Raw genomic sequence first — 18,703 nt, 5'->3', positions numbered from 1 at the left:
GAGGTTTTCTCTCAGTGATTCTTTAATTGTGTGGAGGACACGACCACTCTACCACGCCTAGCTGGATGTTCAGTCTACATTTAACTGACTGATGACATTTGTCACACAAGGAATCAAAAGAAGAGCAAGAAGACCAAGGTTCGTAACCGCCAGGCTGGCAGCTTTCTTGTCCTCGGCAATATTACCAAACGGTTGTTGCTCGGCAAGAAACACATTTTTCACTCTTGACTGTAGAACAGCGCCTCCACCGTCCACAAGCGTTGAAGTGGAAACATAACAAGATTACTGTAAGCGTGGTAAATTTAATTGCTTCCGTCGTGCAGATTTTTGAGTAATCGTTTGGAACAAAACTGACTACATCCGGGGCTGCGATTCCGTCGTCCACTCCGTCTGCCTGAGGAGGCCATGTTGTGCTGCTGAGTAATGTCCAGGGATGCGGTGCCAGACTTTTGTTTGGCGTGAAGTAGCGTCAGATGTGGGGAATGATTTGTTGTCATTACGACAAGCACGATGACTCAAAGATTAACACGATTACATCATCTGAAAGTCATCACTCAATATGTCGCGGGCTAAAATATAGCAAGACATTGGGCAACGGCCCGCGCGTGCTTCATTCAGCGTTAGCGTGTGTGTGTGCGTGCGTGTGCTTTATGTGTGATGCATGTGAATAATAAAAACAACACTAATAGCAATAAGGAAAAAAACATCGAATGGTATTCATGTATTGATATAGCGTGTGTATGAGACAACAAAAATGTCTTCGTGCATGCTTGAGAGGATCAGAGAAAGAGAAGGGGAGAGAAAAGTTCCAGCCTGATATGAAAAACAATTAAAAAAATGTACGCAGACCATTTTCCATATTCCATCTTATTGCAAACTCGACATTTTAACGCCTGTTGTTATTATAATGACGTCATGTGTGTACACTGAGACCTACTTTATGAAGCAGGACTACAAGTTAGGGACTGCGAGAAAATGTTCTGTCACTGACTTTCCCTCTATACTCCAACCTCAGGAGCAGGTACAAGACTTTGCCTCCTACGTTTTGTTGGACAGTTTAGCAGTCAGTGACAATGAGGTTTTCCATCTGCACATATACACCAGCGCACACACCTATGCACACATGCGCGCATGCACAGGCCACGCAGTCACACTCGGTCACACACCGTGGGTGACAGCTAGTGGGTGGGGGATGTTTTATGTTGGTCAAACGAAAACCGCCAAAGAAAAGGCGTCGCATTATGGGGGAGGGGGAGGGAGACCACACTCGATGTACCGATGTACTGTCCGGCTGCTTTCTTCACTCAGGCTTCAACACAGCCTGCAATTAGCATGGCAAACAAGACCAACGGACTGTCCCCGATCTGATCGTCAGAGGTGTTAGAGCCTCCACTTGCCTCAGGGCCCGCTTTTGTGACTGTGATGACCGTCTCCTCTCTACATTCCCCTACCTTTCTTCAGTTCTTTGCTCTTTGTGAGGAATTACGTCTCAAATATTGGGGGGGGGGAAGGATATTCCTGCCCCCCCCTGTATTTTCCTTGGGGGGGGCGGCTGCCCCGCTGCCCCCCTGGTTCCTACGCCACTGAGTTTCACACAAGTTGTCTGTACTACCCGACAACCAATCAGACATGTGTGTGTAAGTGCGTATATGTGCGCCTCTCTCTCTCTGTGTGAAACTGTATTCAGATTGACAAAATAGTTTCACAGTTGAGTATATTCTCCAGTAAACCCTAGACCTTTATATAGCCATGTAATGAAGTGATAATAGTCGGACCATGACATGACCGCATAGTCCAATGCCATAGCCACACTAACATCCTGGACATTTAGTCTGTGGCAGTTTCAACATGCAATCCTGCCCGACGATCAGTCAAAACATCCATTTGTCTGTCTCTCTGTCATCTTGTCCTATTGTCTGTCTGTCAACCTGTCGTGTTGTCTGTCTGTAGGTCCTAGTGTTCTTGTGTCTGTCGGTGAGTCTGCAATGTTATGTAACTGTCGGTCGTGTTGTCTGACTGTCTAATCAAATTTCCCAGCGTCTTAATTTCTCACTCCCCACTCCCCATTCTTCCTGTTTAATGCCCTAAACATAAACTTCAAAACACAGATAAGATGTTAAATAATCCCACTCATTTGTGTCAGCTTCATGAAGTATTCCCCCCCCCCCACACTCTCTCTCTCAGTGTGCGTCTCTGTGTGTCTGTGTGTTTGTGTGAGTGGGCGAGAGATATCCAGTGCAGCAGGAGATATTAAGTGTAATCTCACTACAAAAGAAGTCCGGCATTTATTGCCGCATTCCTCCCCTGCAGACGGAAGTCACGATCACCTGCACGTGGCTATTTACAGACTGCTTCACCTGCAAGTATCTCACCTGTCAACACTTTGCCTTGCAAGGTTGCGATGACACCGTGGCTCATTAGCTTACCGTTACGTGACCCCGGAAGGGACAGCAAGTTGATTATTAAAATCATTAACTGACAATTATCCCCCTATTAACACATGTCACAGGTAGTGTCAGCTCTCTCTCTCGTCCGTCTCAGTAACTCTCTTTGCTTACCTGTCTCTTTTTCTCCTTTTTTATTGTCATCTCTTCTTTTATTTCTTCTCTGTTTGCAATTTTTAACAGCTTAATTGTATCATTATTTAATTACACTAATACTAGGCTCTTCAAGTTAATTCGCTTCTGTCTCTAGACAAGATGGTGAAGACTAAAAAGATAAGTGGGTTTGTGTGTGTGTGTGCTGCTTCCACCATTTTGTAAGTCTATGATCATGTTGAAAGCACAGTTACATCTGGACTTACAGGTCTACCACAGAGACGTTAATATTCGAATACCACTTCTACCTACCACAGCGTTCTCATGGCAACCTACTATTTCTACCTACGAATCTGGTTTTGTAACATCATTTCTCATCTCCATCTCTTCCCCAGAAGCACATTTTCCCGAGTTCCTCGACCATCTCACCGGAACATGGAGATGAAGCTGAGTTTCTAAGGTGGCCAGTGACAAATCACTGTCATGTGACCCCCAGCTTTCATGCTCGTTGACCAACGGTGACCTCGCCACCAGTTCTGTCCATTTTTCACGGTTCCTCAAAGCCCCATGGGGAGTTAATCACACCAGCGCTGTCCACACTTTCCATGTATCCTCCTCCCTGTATCTTTCCTCTTCTTCTGTCTTCTCTTCTCCACTTTCCTTATTGTTTGGGCATCGTGGTGTTGATTCCCTCTCCGATTTAAAACAAATGATATCACAGATGGTTGGCCTCTTCGAAAGTGAGACGTTTGCGATTTGTTTGTGGCTGTCGAACCTTTGCAGTCAGATGTTCCGAAATGTTTGTAAAGGAGACATGCAGGACATATAAGTCACAGGGCAGAGACATTCATTTTGTCCTTTTCAGTTCGGAAAAGAATTACCTGCAGCTGATATAAATTACATCAAGCCTTATGAAACTGATATAAAGCCTTGTGGTTACTACTTCATAGCAGCTCTCAGTTCCACGTTCGCTTGGCCCAGTGACAAGAAAAAGCTCTTCTAGGAGCCTAGAGCCAGTAAACCACTCACAGTTAGCCCACTCAATGTATCATCATCGTTATTTCCTAAGATAGCAGTTTCATAATCCACTTACCGGAAATTGGCCGGCTGGTCATGAAGCCTTTGTTGAAGCGAGACATTCGATGAGATAAAATCTGAGAAGGGGAACTGCCAGGGTCAAGACTGGAACTGTTTTCCCGTCAGACAATGTTTCAAAGTACAGCATCCTTTCCTTTCTTTAGCAACCAGTAGGTGAGACAAACACAAATGTTTAGCTTAGTCTCGGGATTTTTTCTAAACCGAGTATATTTGACGGCGCCATCGTTAGGACAACAAGGAAAGGACTTTCTTTGAAGTTATAAGTTGTCGGTAGCCGTGAGATCAGATCCCGTCCCCAACACACCTTTTTTTTTTTTTTTTTTTTTATTACCTTCTTTTCCGTACTCCCACCCGGCTAGCCTCTTGGTGACAAATTATGGGTAATGATCAGTAATGCAGTGGCGTAGGAAGATGTTCGGCGTTGGGGGGGCAAACTCCCTGCTGACAGTGAACGGCGTTCGCACTCGCACGGTGATGACCGTCTCCTCTCTACGTTCCCCTACCTTTCTTCTGTTCTTTGCTCTTTGTGAGGAATTACGTCTCAAATATTGGGGGGGGCAAAAGGATATTCCTGCCCCCCCCCTGTATTTTCCTTGGGGGGGCTGCCCCCGCTGCCCCCCTGGTTCCTACGCCACTGGACTATTGGTGTTTCTTTAGGTATTGAATTTGAAGCTCTTTGTGATTTTATTGTCGATGACTTTTTCTTCCATTTCATTCAACTGAAACTTATTTCAATCAACAACTAACATGTCGGTTTTACTCCAAAGCGACTTTGAATTCGAGGCTTAATTTGTGATAAGAATGTAGTCTTCAGAAAGAAATGCGTTGCTACATTTGAAACAGTTTTGAGTATGACTGGGTACCCAATCAGCAGGCGGATCACTGTGATAGTAAGAGACGAGACTAGGAGGAAACATCCTCCGGCAGAGTGGTATCGAAGCGACTAACGTGCTAACGACTAACCTTGGGAGTGGTTGCTTTAACCACGTGGCTGTTTATTTACCCTTGTTTTTGTGAAGTTTACCAGCAGGACGATTTACACATACTGGGCTCTTAATGACTTTTCTTTTGAAGCTGTAAAGGGGTGAGAGGATGAGTGTGTAGTGTGTTACAGGCAAGAGACCTAAGCTCATTTTTGAGGCTGTATGTGTTTTGGATGTTTGTGAAGGAGGGGAATTAGTGGTATAAGATAAAGGGGAGATTTAAAAAGAAGATGGCTTCTTTAGCATTACTTGTATCTCTCTCTCCCACTCTCACACACACACAGACTCTTTCTCTCTCCACCCCTCTCTTCTTCCTTCTCTTTCTGCCATGTGTTTTCCTACTCAGTAGTCATGTCACGGATCTGGCATTAGCATCTAGAGTTTTACACTATCTACGTCTGAATACACAAGCAGGCTATATTTGCGAGCAGGCCACAACACTGTCTGCACGGGCTGTTAAATTGAAACTACTAATAGTGCTTCAACTCCTTTAAAGGACAACAAGAGTGCAACATTTTCTCTTTATGGTTGGGATAAGTTCATTTTAAAAGAATAATTCACAAAAAATGAGGACATGATTAATCTTAATTTTTAATATATAATTAAGCCTTTAAACACCTGCCACTAAAAGAAAATTACCCTCCTACAACGGAGAGCTCTGTTGTGTAAGTAGTATTTGTAACAGTGAGTGTGGTTCAGCTCAGCAAATGTATTCACGTCAAAAGAAGAAACATCGCTCAGGTTGTCGTTTCCTAGCAGCGATTTTTTTTTTATTTGTATTTTTTTTTTAGCCCAGGAAATGAAATGGTGAATACAGCCATACATATTTGAACTTTATTTAGAAGCTTCGATTGAAAATTAAAAGGTCCAAACAGAATTCATTCGACAGACTGGTCAGTAAATCTTCTCCATATCAAGATTTAATGGGCAGTAATCAGTCATTGCTGTCTACGTTGTATTATTATTATCTATTATATTTTACTAAGAGGCGCATTTGAGTTAATTTCTTCATGTGTAGGATTGTTAATAAAATGTAAACACATTTCAAATGTGCGTTTCATAAACCTCTGTAATTTTTTTATTTGAGTACAAACTAACTCCATCTGAGTGTCGAAGAGTATATTGAGCAACAACACATTGTGCCTGGTCTGGTTTTTTTTTTTCTTTCTTTCTTTTTACAGAGGATTGAATCTTTTACTTTCAGAATTCAGCTCGGCAGGCGTGGATATTTTTTAAAATATTATCTTTTCGTCACTTCCGTTTTTCTTGACAAATCCATTTGTGATTAAGAGGAAAACATTAATATAATATTTTTCTTGTTCCTTCGTCATGCAATACCACCGGAATATGATTTTGTGATATCTTACGCTCTATTTTCAGCGATTTTCGCTGAACGGTCGTGTTGTCCGTTAATCTCTCTCTCTCTCGCTTAATAATTTGCTAAACCAAAATTTGGATTTTCAATCATTCCTGTTGTCTTTACTCCTCTCTTTCCACCGTTAACCCAGTTTACAGACGTGCCATATACAATGTTTTTCACACCTACGGGATAAATCTCCCATCGTTTTAAAACTGTTTTGCTTTCGTCATAATTTATCTTACAACACTCAGCGTGCTCCTCTTTGTGTAATTTTTGCTTCCTGGTCTGTTAAAAGGACGATAAATAATCTTTTTTCTGTTTAATTTTAAAAATGTCTTTCACTTTCGGTGGTTATTGCGAAACAACTCGTAAAGTAAACCTCCCAACCCTCTTCCACTCCAATCATGCCTCCGGGAATAGTGTTTAATCACAGTCAAAAGAAAAAGAGTCTAGTGAGACGCACGATGTGTTTATGTCGCCTTTTGATGTCGACAAATAAAAGTTTTGTACTTTTAGGGACATCCTTTTCACCTTTTACAACACAAAACTACATAATGTTCATTTGGGCGTGACGACAAGTGCAGGGAATACGCCAACGGACGAAGTGTTCCTAACTTTTGAAAGCGAGCAACTCACTGACAAATAATCTGACGTCACGTGCGACATTTTATTGACATATCTCAGCAGGACGTATTTCACAAACAGGGTCTCACGACACACAGGCAAACATGGCAATATTTTTTGTGCCGACTGTTAAAAAAAATTGTCCATCTCTTGACAGCGAACAGAAAGGAAGATGTGGGTTCCACTCCATTTCTTATAACAGAAGGTCGCCCAGATGACACCGGCTTCCACCTGCACTGTCCCTGTGGAAAAAGCATTAAAAGACCAGGGTAGCGTCAGGGTTGTCACTAAGGAATCGTCTAACTGTAATGATGGCAATTACTGTTCATTAATAATTGTATTGCTGTTGCATAATGTTGCTTTGACGAAATAAAGGATAACTCTTGCTGGGATTGCTATAATTTAGAAAAAATGTCTTCTCTCGTTTTTTTCTGCATTTTTCTTTCATTATACCACACCGTGAATAATACTACACTGCAGTTTCAAGATGGCTGTATAGTACCCCTTTGGACAAGCTCAAGACGATTCACAGCTGCCATGTTGTGACGTGAAAATAATGTGACGTCAGACGCTACACCACGTCAAAGGTCAGCGTCTACACACAACATCCGCAGGCCAAACATCAAACATGTCATACAGGCCGGAATACACTCCATTGCAAATACAGGTCTGAATAATCCAACAGACCCGCCAGTCCCACTGAAACGACGGATGAGCCCCCAACACATGCTAACGTTCACTGATCAAACGGACATGAACCTCAGTGAACAGAACTCTGCCCCTTCCAGCCAGTTAAGCGAGGGGACATCACTCTAATCCACTCAGCTTCCCAAATCTAAAGCTAAATCAACGCGTGATGAAGTTTAAGAAAAAGAACACGAGCTGAAGAAAAACAAATTCCTAAATTGTCTGACATCCAATCTGTTCTCTCTGACCTGTGTCTTGCTTTACGTGACCTACGTGAAGAGCTCAGCCTCTCAGACTAAGACACCCAATGTCCCCCAAGAATGGAGACGCGTTAAAAATGGAATTTAATGATCCAGATGTGTAGACAAACGTTAGACAGTTACCTCTATGACAGTAGCCCATCCGGACTACCTGGAATGGGGGGAGGTGACTAAACCAGCTTCTCTGTGACATTTCTCTTTCAGGAACCTGTAAAGGAATACAAGTGAGCTAACTGAACATGAGGTCAGTCACATAGGTTAGTTAATGATAAGCTAGCTAAATAAAGGTTAGCTAGGTATAATGAGAGCTAAAAGTTCGTAAAATCTGCTCTTTTCTTCTTTCTCCTTCTCTTGTATTATTTTGCACCTTTCTTGTCATTTACAATCAATAGCTGAACGTAGTCTTATTAAAGAAAGCACCTAGTGCCATTATTACTAAGCTTACAAACTCCCAAGTGAACACTCACTGTGTGTGCGCGCGCGCGTGCAGCAGTACAAGTGTACAGAAACAAAGATGAAGAGATGACAAGAATCAGAGACTAGAAGCAATCTTGATGGCTTGCCTCTTGGTGTATCTCCTGACCGTCGGGTAGAGGCAGGTCCTCAGATCTTGCCCAATCGGACACGTGTTCAGTGTAATGTCTACACGGGTCCAGACCACGTGCTGTCCGAAACTGCAGGCGAGGAAGGCAGCGTCCCAGTAGATGTACAAAAGACAGTTTCCTGAAATATACCTGGGGTATGTAGCTGCGTATACAAAATAAATGCTATTTCATACCTTTATTCAGGTCTGGCGAGGAGAACAGAAAAAAGGTCGTTCTTTAAAAAAAACGATATGTAGGCAGTGATGTGGGATGAGATGAGATGGAATGCTATGGCATGGTACAGCGCGGTATAATTTCTCTATGACGTCATCGATTTATTCATTCGTCTCCTGTTTTAAAAGAAAAACTCGAAGAAAAGTAGTTTTCTCTTCATTTTAATATGTACACAGCAAATCAGTGACTAGACACTGTACAATACACTATTACAGTGGAAGAAGGAAACAAAACTTAAACTTTGAAATTTTTAATTATTATTTATTTTTATGGTTGATGGCGACCTGCATGACATAGCTGTCATCATCTGACTCATCGTTGATGATGTCGCCAAAAGTGGACATCCTGAGGCCTTACTTGTACAAGTCCTCGAAGGAGTTTCGCACTCTGAGTAAAATAAGCAAATTTGGTGGCCGACAAAAAACAATGAACTGTGAAATCTATGGTTAATATTCAAAATGTGATTTGGTGCTCCTGTCATCCGCATCCATTGAAACCCTGCAATGAAGAAATCACACACACACGCACACACACACACATATACACACACACACTTCGTTTGACAAGAAAATAAAGCAGATCAACACATAATGCTTCATGCCAGCAGATTCAGGGCACACAATAGAAGCGCAGATGCTGTTTGGACACAGGTTCACTTCTTTCAGAAACAACGCAGAACGCATTACGTAAACAGTAGCACTCCTACATGGGTGCACGTCAGGCGCATTATATAGAAGGTGGATATAAGGACCACTTACCTGAGATTCTAGTCTATAAACCGTCTACTAAAACATATCCACACACAGTTGTAACACCTGTGCTGAATTTTTGATACTGAGAAAAAATACATAGCCTGTACAGAACCACCTTCTACCTGTTGATCGGTGCCAGCTGTGACTACCTTTGATGCTCCGTGAGGTGCGTCATGTAGTAAACAACCTGAAGCAGTCCTGCTCTCTCCTCACACACATCCCTGCTGCAGCAGACGACACAGTTGGCGAACGTTCGCTTTATGGACCGTTTAGTAAGCCGCGACCCACTTCGTTAACCTGGGGCGCCAGGAGGGAAATATGTAACTTCTTGTGCATTCATTTATTTGTTTTTGCACACCAGGTATATGATTGGTTTTGCAGGTATGTGATATGATGACTGCGGGGACGGTGTTTGCGAGGCATTTCTATTTTGATGGGTTAGGGTTTGTAATCGCCAGCCCTGACGCCTTAGGAGTCTTTTTATGTGAGTCGTCAAGTGCCACTACATCATTCGTGTGACATTAGTTCAAGTGTACTGCATCTGCGGCTTGAATTTTATTCTACCTCTGTCTGGACAAGGGAATGCTGTGTGAGCTGACTGTGAGTGGTTCAGCCAGAAGGGTCATGTGACAGTCCTGACCAAAGAAAAAGTTTGTAGTTTATTCCTTGTTACTCCTCGAGGAGCACATGGCCATAAAAGGCTTGTATAACGGCACACAATCAGTTTATCTACAAGTCATATAAAGACATCTTGATAGCAATGTTCCCATGACTGCTTTCATTTGTTGGGCTGGGAGGACTGACTGGGGGGGGGGGCTATGAAGCTGAGTGAATCTGACGGGGTGATCTGGAGGAAGACATCATATCTTGTAGAAGTAGTAGAAACATTGAACTGGTTTGATGAGAAACATACTTCTATTATACACTGTTAACTATTCCCACTCTAATTCTCATTCTTGCTCTCTGTCTTTACTTCTCTTTTGTCGCTTATTCTGTTGTGTAGGGGTGGAAGGCCACTAGACACAAAACAGTAAGAGAAAGAACTCGGGACAAACAAAAGAAAAATCAGAAAGAAATTTCAATCTCTTTTAATGCGTACAAATAAATATTTGAATATTATCCAACGAAATAAGCAACAACAACAGTTTTTGTAATCTCTGCATTCATGTGCTGTAAGATGAGAATCACTCGCCTTAGACTTGTATGCCGCACAGGACGAAATGTTCAATGAAAGTCTCTCCTCTCCGGACAGCAAGACATTGTGAGGTGACGTCTGACGGTGGGAGGCGGGTGTTGGCTTGCAGCATGTGATGTACATACCCAGAACATTGACATGCTGGAGGCTGGTTACCCACAGCACTGGGTCTCGCCATCATGCGCTGGGTCTCGAGATACCCAAAATATTGGATCTTCACTTTAGATTCTCGATCACGTGCCATGCATACTAAACAGTGAGAACATCGGGTATCTACACCAAGCGCTTGGTCGTTTGCTGAATCCACATTTCATCCTTACCTTAAAACTTTTGATCATGCGAAGCCACTCCAAGTCCACTATGGAACTCACGACATTTGACCCCTGCTTTTTTTTAATTAATGGCTAAAAAAATAATAAATTATGAAATAGTGTTGTCAGGCTCTATATCTGTTTTCGTTTAAAGCAATTTTTGCAGGTATTAATTAGAAAACCACAATACTTCCAATTAAGATTTCAAACGCTGAGACATCTCTCGCAGTGTGAAAATTACTCTGCTGCCCAAAACCAAACTTCCTGTCAGGTCCGACATTTGTCTAATGCGGCTTCACATCAACTTCTGATAGTCAGCGACTCGAAGACATTCCAACAGAGACAGAAAAAATGGCGGCCCCGACGTGCACGTCACAGCTGTGACCAGGGCTTGAGCGGGTCCGGCTGTGGCTCATCATCACACGTCATCAAGGGCAGCAGGTCTAGCAGAAGGCGCTCAACACGCTCGTATACCAGCACGGACAGCACTGTCCGGTACATCTTGCGCTGGCCGGTGACCTCAGAGTCTGCAGGAGGGATTTCGATAGTGCTGGTCATAGATGTAATGTCATCAGTCTCGTCCTTCTGGAGCTGCCTAATGGACCCGAATTTCTAATGCCATCGACCTTCGCAATCTGCTTCTTTTTAATGTTCAACAGCTTAGGAGGCAGACGTCGTTTCTCCACTTCTGGCGTCACCATTTCGACTTCGGTGGTGTTACTTCCAGTGCTCGGGGTCTCGCTGCCGAGCTTCTCCGTCCGCAAGTCCAGGTTCATGTCGTGCCTCAGCCGCTGTGCGATGCCAGCCACGTCCTCTGCAGCCTGGCAGAGCATCGTCCGGCAAACGATGTGCTTGAAATTTCTCACATTCGACTGGTCTCGATAAAAGCTCATGTCGCTCACCGCCTGGTTCAGCTGCATAAGCATACTGTTCTTTACCTCCAACCTTTCGTCGAGGTCTCTTATCATCTTGTGAAGCCCCTTGACGGTGATGTTTCTTCGCTCCAATGGAAAATTGCCATCTAGCAGCGAATCTACCTCGGTCCTTTTTGGTACTTTGTGTGTCCTGGACGTCGTTTGAAGACTCTTCGTGGACAACCGTACTCTTCTTGAATCTACTTCTTCTGCTATTCGGCTTGCGGTGGAGGAGACTGTAGAGATGCTCGTTTTCCTCGCGAAATTAGCCTTCGACGTTTTCAACGTTTTGCAGGATTCCTCCTCTTTCTGCAGAATTCTTGGGTACTTGTCCAGAATAACATTTCTTACGCCCTCCATCAGGTCCATATGAATTGAGGGGCGCTGTACCTTCCTGTAGAGTTTCACAATGGTGAACATTGCGTGGCCGTGGTAGGAGAGGCCGGGGTTGGCCTTTTCGAACAGCTTCACGTCGTCCACCATGAAGATGTCATCGGTCACAGGGAAACGCTCACGAAGGATGGTTTTGTGATCACGATATGGCAGGTTCCTCAGTAGCTGGTCCCTATAATTGACGACAATCCGCTTAATAGCGAGAACGTCCAGCTGGCGCTCCAGCTCCCTGCGTCGACAGTCGTTGTCGTCAAGCAGGACTCTTGCCCACAGACTGATTGGAATGTCACTGCTTCCGCCAGGTCCCAAAGCAGGCACCGTTTTCAGGTGCCAGACTTCCCGCCAGAAACCTGGGTAGTCAGCGCGGAACTGCACCTTCAATATTACCTGCGAGAATACAGCTCAAATTTACTTTCATGGACTCTACTAACACCCCATGATCCGTTTGAAAGCGGTGTTCGTGTATGCTGTCGAACAATCACTGCGGTGAGCAAAGCATGTGAAACAGACATATCTCGCTTTCAAATTGTTTTAATGAGTTTAATAGACCTGTACCCTGTTTTCTTATAGACAGAATTTTTTAAGGATAATTTAGAACCGTGCTTGGCTATTTCACAATAGCCTACTTCCAGTCAACACCTTCCTGCTGCAAAAATAATGGAGCTAACTCCCTTTCCATAACCATCACCTATTTACAATCTAAGCTTTCAAATCTGCACGGAAAACACACCTCTTCATTGAGCATTACTGTAGCCCTCTATTAGTGTACTAAGTAATGTCTTTGTTTTGTAGCGTGTATGGGTCGAACAGCTCCCAGTACTGTCCCTTTCTCACGCCACCTGCGCACGTAATAGCCAGTCTTGAACTGCCCACCCGTGGCAACTGGCGAGTGGACCAATTGTTACACCAGAAATTACGAAGTTGCCTCAGCCAGTTGGGGAGACCATGACCAGACAGGGAGCTGGGGTTGACCACGGGGGCTCAGAAAGGTCATGACGAGACAATGGGAAAAGGGGTGTGATTGGTTCTGGAACGTTCAACGGAAGATAAAATAAGTAGTGTAGCTTTACAGCTGACGAAGGCTTTTCGATTTTGGAAGTGAGAGTGGAGAGACGGCAGGCAGCCGCCGAGTGAAACTCTGAATCAAATCTACGGTTATGTAGTAATGCCATCGTTGTTGTGTTCTTGTACGACTAGCCCACCCCTACGTAGCCATCAGGGACTGACATGTTGGTTATATTACTTTTATCACAGTCCACACAATTATAGTCCTTTTTCACACACACACACACACTTTCCGCTGATTGCTGCTTTCCTACTTGTCTTTCTCTACTGAATCACGATTTTCTCAGTTCTTGTTATTCGGTGCCTCTGTGTGTTTCCTATACTTGTCAGTACTGTTGTTTATTCTTCCGTCCCTCGTATGCTGTCCTTTATTTTTCTAATCTGTTTCATTTTAACATGGTAAGTTAAAATAGCCTGACCTTTAAAACAAGAGAAAAACACAGGAAATGAGCTGGAACGCTTGTGTCAAGCTAGTTGCTACTTCAGTACCCAACAGTCCTTCTGTCTCAGCGCAAGCATCTTTCTATGACCCTAGTCCTTACAATAAATGCGACCAAACAAAAAACTGACAGGACATGCCGAACACGGGGCTCACACCCCCTCAGTCTGTCAATGTAGGTACCATATCACGTGATCATCGGCAAGTATAGTGTCAAAGGTGGCGCTTACCAAGTCATGCGGCAAGAGAATGCGGTCGGAGTAATTGAAAATGAAGTGCTCGGTAGAGTAGTGCTCCTTGTTGAAGTGGTTCGAGTGAACATCTTTGCCCCAGGCACACCGGATGACGGTGCTGCCCATGTTGGCCAGCCGGATTTCGTTGTACGCCCGCTCTCCCGCCCGGCAAATAAAGCCAACCTCCACGAGGTCCTAGAGCAGCATGCACACAGTGAATGTGAATGACCACAGACTACTATGTGTGTGTATCTGTGTGTTATTTTCGAGACTGGTAGTAATAAATTTGTCAACCCAACCAACCAGCTATACCTGCGTTAATATATTACAGTCATAGCTGCTTTCTCTTATTGTCGACAAACGCTATTCAGAATATCTACGATCGTATCTTCAAACAAGAATTTTTGGGTTTGAGGTTGATGCTTTTTTGTTTTCTATTTTGCAATCTTTAGAAATCCTCTCACTAAAATAAATTATCTGTACTGCTTATTTGCTTCTACTGACTTAATACTGCGAAAAGTAGCCTGCTATTCATAAAGACGGATAACAGATATTATCCCCTACCTTCACCCAGTTCTCTAACTTCTGGCTAATACATCATCATCATTAAGGCATAAGAGCCCTTATTACAGGTTACCACATGACGTACCTGTGGGCACTGCTCACCCCAGTGGTACATGGTGCCCTCCACCATCAGGCAGGCTGAGCTGTCGAGAGAGTCTGATGAAGCCTCATGCGGAGGGTTCTTTTCCTCAGTTTTCTTTTGGTCGTCGTCAGGTGAAAAGGTGACTAACGATGGGTGGGGAAGCCCTCCAGGTACCATATCAAGGGCTGCACCTTTAACCACAATTTTCTCGAGGTGCGCTAGGGCTCTTTTCTGATCCTGAAGCTCAAGAGCATAGCAGCATGACACCACACTGCAGCCGATCGGTTTGATAGTTGCCATCTACAGATGTCTTAACCTGATCTACAGTGAGAAAAAGAGGAAGAGTGTGTGTGTGTTTGTTTTGTGGAAGTGGAAGTTCGAATGAAGGTGTGAGTCTGGAGTTATCGCTGTTAAGCTTTTGAATATACTTGTGCCTAAGTTCACCCGTTACAGCTGTAAGGCGATAACCACTGATTAGCGACCTCTTAGTAGTCCCGCGTCCTTATTTGCCCCTTTTTCTCACCTGATACCTCTTCACGTTCCTTAAGCTGGAGGGCAGCATGTCATCGAGACGAGGCCGTGCGATAGTCAAAGGTGGCTTGTAGAACTTTCTTTCCGTCCATGTGGGAGTTGAGTCGATGGAAAACTCGGCGGGCCCGACCCTATGTGGCATCCAGAAGAAGGCGTCTGAACGATAGAACCTCTCCTGGTCTTTAACCTTGGGAAAGTCATGTTTTGGTCCGAGCGACCTGCCCCGATGGTTTTCTGGTGGCGGTAGAATGAGCGGTGTGCTGAACAGCAGCTCGGCTGTAGGTCGGCCAATTTCTTGGATAGCCAGGCCGTTTCCCTGGTTACGGATTTTAGCCGGTCCTCCCAGGCGTGGAGAGCGAGCTCCTGCTTTGCCAGCTCCCTGCGAGATGTGGCATTTTGGCACCACGGCTGCTGAGATATCTCCAGTTTTCTCCTCGTGAATCCACTGAAGGGTTCGTAGAGTGTCAATGGCTGCTTCTTCTCATCCACAGCGAGTTGCAGCCCCAAGGTGAACGGTTTGACCACCTCTACCGGTGGCTTGTAAGGTAAGGGACGTTTGACCAGCACGGATATGACGGGCAGCTTTGGGATCCTCCTGGCCAGCGCTTCGTCATATCTGGGGTCTTGGTCAAGGCTAGGTTTCGACAACAAGCGGCATTTCTTTTTTGGTAAGATTTTGGAGAAATCTTGGATTGACATCTTAGCTTCTACTACCGTTTCAGAATTCCTTTGTAAAGCGCTTTCCTTCTTCATTTCCTAATGCAAAGGTGAGATCTTTGTCAGAGTTGAGAGTCTGTTTCTACAGATATTCTCCTGTATTTTTAACAGCCCAGTAAACGGTCGACAGGCAGGCCAAGCACTAGAGAGTATAAAGGTTACCGCTCCCCACCCCACGTGACAATCAAAATGACGTAGAATTTACTTGTCGTCATTAACATACAACGCCTTGCGTCATAACACCGACATGCGTGTCAACAGGTAACATTGATGATCACTGAAGACAACGAGACTGAAATATAGACGGCGGTGAGAAGAGGTGTAAGAGGTCACTCAGGTCACGTAGTCATTTTCTTAAGACAACAGGTCGTGCATTAAAATGTAGACGATGCTGATAGCAGAGATTGCTCCTCTCTCTCTCTCTATTCTTGTTATGTTGCTTATTTTACCCCTCGTAAATAAAGAATTGTAATCAACTGGACGCCGATAGTAAATGGTGAGCTAGACCGGTTGTGGCCACAATCGCAGGTCGCGCTCACCGATGTGGTCGATCGTGGGCTAGGGATGGGTAGCGGGGTAGGTCATATGTATTTCAGCGATGGGATGTGGTTAGTTTAATAAACGTCGGGGCAGGGTACATTTGTTTCTGGGAGTCCCCTAGTCAGATGGGTCTTAGGGTAGATTATTTGGATTCTGGGCCTTTTCCCTCGTATTACAGAGGAGATGACATTCTCCGAGTGATTTTTCCAGTGTAGGCAGCAAGTCTAAGAAAAAGGAAGGGGGGCGTTCTGTTAGAACGCTCATCACTGCCTGCTGGCACTTGCGGTATGAAAAGAGTGTGGCGCAAGCATAAAGCTAATTCTCTCAGACAAGCAAAGGAGTCTACAACAAGAGGTGCAAGGCAGCGGCTGGTAATGACAATGTTTTATTAACGAGAGGTAAAATAAGAAAGATTTTTTTTTTTCATTTAGCCCTCGCCCTACGGGGAAAGAATAAACTAAGTAATTGAAGTAATTAAGTACTATAAGAACCCCACCGTGCAACCGGTCCAGCTTGTGGTCCTCTGCTGAGGACAGCTGACAAATCATCGCTGCTGTTTGGAATCGTCGCTGTGGTCCATTGTCTGGGACAACTGTTAAGCTGCAGCGGCAGAGAAGGAATCTAGCAGTGGTATTTGTGGTGCCAGATTACCCGCTATTAGCATTCGCGATGTCGTTGTCGTTGGTGGCGTCGTCTCCGCTGTGCTGCTGTGCGGCTGCTATAAGGGGCGCAACTCGGGAAGAAACTTTCCGAAATCGGCGAGTTATCCCGAACATAATACGATGAAAAGATTTTTGTCGTCTGCATCAGTCGCTGCAGAAATAAAAGTTTTCAACGAAGGTAAGTGTTTAATTTGCTAACTCATTCAAGCCACATTCATTTTCACTGTGTTGATGAGATGAAGCTGTTAGATTATAGCTGAAATAACTCAGTCGACAGTGACCTACTTTCTTCAGTGTCGGCTCGATCATCCGTGGACGGTCTGTGACGAGATTCTTGATAGCGACGGACATCGACAACTCAAAAAACAATATATTTTCTCTAGAAAAAGATTTGTTCTCCAATCATATATCAGTCACATATTCTGTAATTCTGGAATGGTGTAATCGCCGGTTCCAAACTGGCCGGCACTTTTCAAGGCCATCGACCACCTAACATGGCAGAAACGAACGACCAAAACACTTTATTGTTAATTGATCTTTCCCGAAGCCAGGAAAACCCTATATAATTTTAAAATAGCAAGCCATCACGATCGCCAACAAACAAGAGAGTCGTATTATTTTATAGCAACGTCGATGAACATGGAATGGAGTGGAAAGTTCCAAATTAAACGTTTCCATGAACGTCATTTACCTTAACTCTACAAATTTTAAAAACATCAGTTTCACTGAACATTGTCACTATTAGCCAAGGACATAGAATTATCTGATTTTGTCTGGCAATGTAACTTGCGAATAACTCAACTCGCGGTGAAATATTTGAGTAGTTGTTTGAATTAGATTTTGATCATTAATCTTTAGATCTGGTAGCATATATTTTTCTATGCATTTTCTGCATAATGTTTAAACTGGGAACTGGTGAAAATTGTTTAAATTTTTTAAATGCAGTAATTCAAATATGTAAGTGCATGTGTAGTGTTATTGTTTGCAATGTTTATGCTGTCTCATGATTATTTCTTATATGTAGTAGACATATTATTGCACACTTTATATATTTTTTTCTTCATTGCAGTGGAGATGACAAAAGCGAAAATAAAATGACTTCCAAATGGTTATAAAAGAAATCGAGGTCTTTTTGAAGTGGGAAGAGTTGGGCAGGGAGGGATGATCTTGTGAGAATAAAGTGGAAGTGGTATTCACTACTTGACGCTTTCCTGCGTCCATTCAGCAAAAACACAAGCAAGAGTTCATCAAATGGGGTGAGTAATCAACCATTTGATTTGTCCACTTGTTGCTGTTTAATAATCTCTGGTTATAAAACCTCTGCTTTATAAGCATAGTCTAATGAAATATTTTTGAGAGGATTATGATGTATGCTCTGTGGCATGCAAACCAAAATGAAGACATGCATGTAAATTGAAAAATAAGACTAGAATGTAAGCTTGTATTAGATCATGGAAACATCAAATAGTGTTAAACATTTAGACATAGTGAAAAAAATACAGTGTGTAGGTTTTGCAAACATTTTTTGGAAAACTTGTATGTTTTCATTTTTCAAACAATTTTCATCAATAACTGATAGTAGTTTCATGCACAATAACCCATTTTCTTGGTAAAATGCAACGTATGAAAACTGCTAACTTCATTCTTGATTGAAATATATACTACATACTACACTTTCATGTTAAATTCTAGTTATTCCATTTTATTAGACAATTCCTTGCAAACCATTGTAACACTATTATTATAGAAAATAAAAGTAATTTCTAAAATGCTTCATTAAATTTGCAGCTAAATCAACAAGTATATTGCCACACAAAGGCAAGGTAGGTTTACTTGGATAGGCTAGTAAACAAAATCCTGCAGTAGAACACATACAACTGCAAATGCTAAATAATGCACCAAATTGCTGTGCAGCACCAAGTAGAGCACATACAATTG

General features: G+C 43.4%; 1 protein-coding gene and 1 long non-coding RNA gene across 2 annotated transcripts; both read right to left on the bottom strand.

Moving 5' to 3' along the window:
- Positions 1-6,635: 6,635 nt before the first annotated feature.
- On the bottom strand, positions 6,636-7,763 carry LOC112564493. Its single transcript, XR_003099230.1, has 2 exons — positions 7,673-7,763; positions 6,636-6,844 (listed from the first exon to the last, which is right to left on the bottom strand). It is a non-coding gene; the product is annotated as an uncharacterized LOC112564493 (long non-coding RNA).
- Positions 7,764-10,197: 2,434 nt separating this feature from the next.
- On the bottom strand, positions 10,198-16,441 carry LOC112565311. Its single transcript, XM_025240701.1, has 4 exons — positions 14,839-16,441; positions 14,319-14,552; positions 13,667-13,864; positions 10,198-12,319 (listed from the first exon to the last, which is right to left on the bottom strand). The coding sequence occupies exons 1-4, from the start codon at positions 14,986-14,988 to the stop codon at positions 11,180-11,182; spliced, it is 1,722 nt and encodes a 573-aa protein (XP_025096486.1). The 5' UTR covers positions 14,989-16,441; the 3' UTR covers positions 10,198-11,179.
- Positions 16,442-18,703: the final 2,262 nt, after the last annotated feature.

Source organism: Pomacea canaliculata, linkage group LG5, assembly GCF_003073045.1.
Source record: "Pomacea canaliculata isolate SZHN2017 linkage group LG5, ASM307304v1, whole genome shotgun sequence".
Lineage (NCBI taxonomy): Eukaryota > Metazoa > Mollusca > Gastropoda > Architaenioglossa > Ampullariidae > Pomacea > Pomacea canaliculata.
This window is presented reverse-complemented; position numbering and strand designations above follow the sequence as displayed.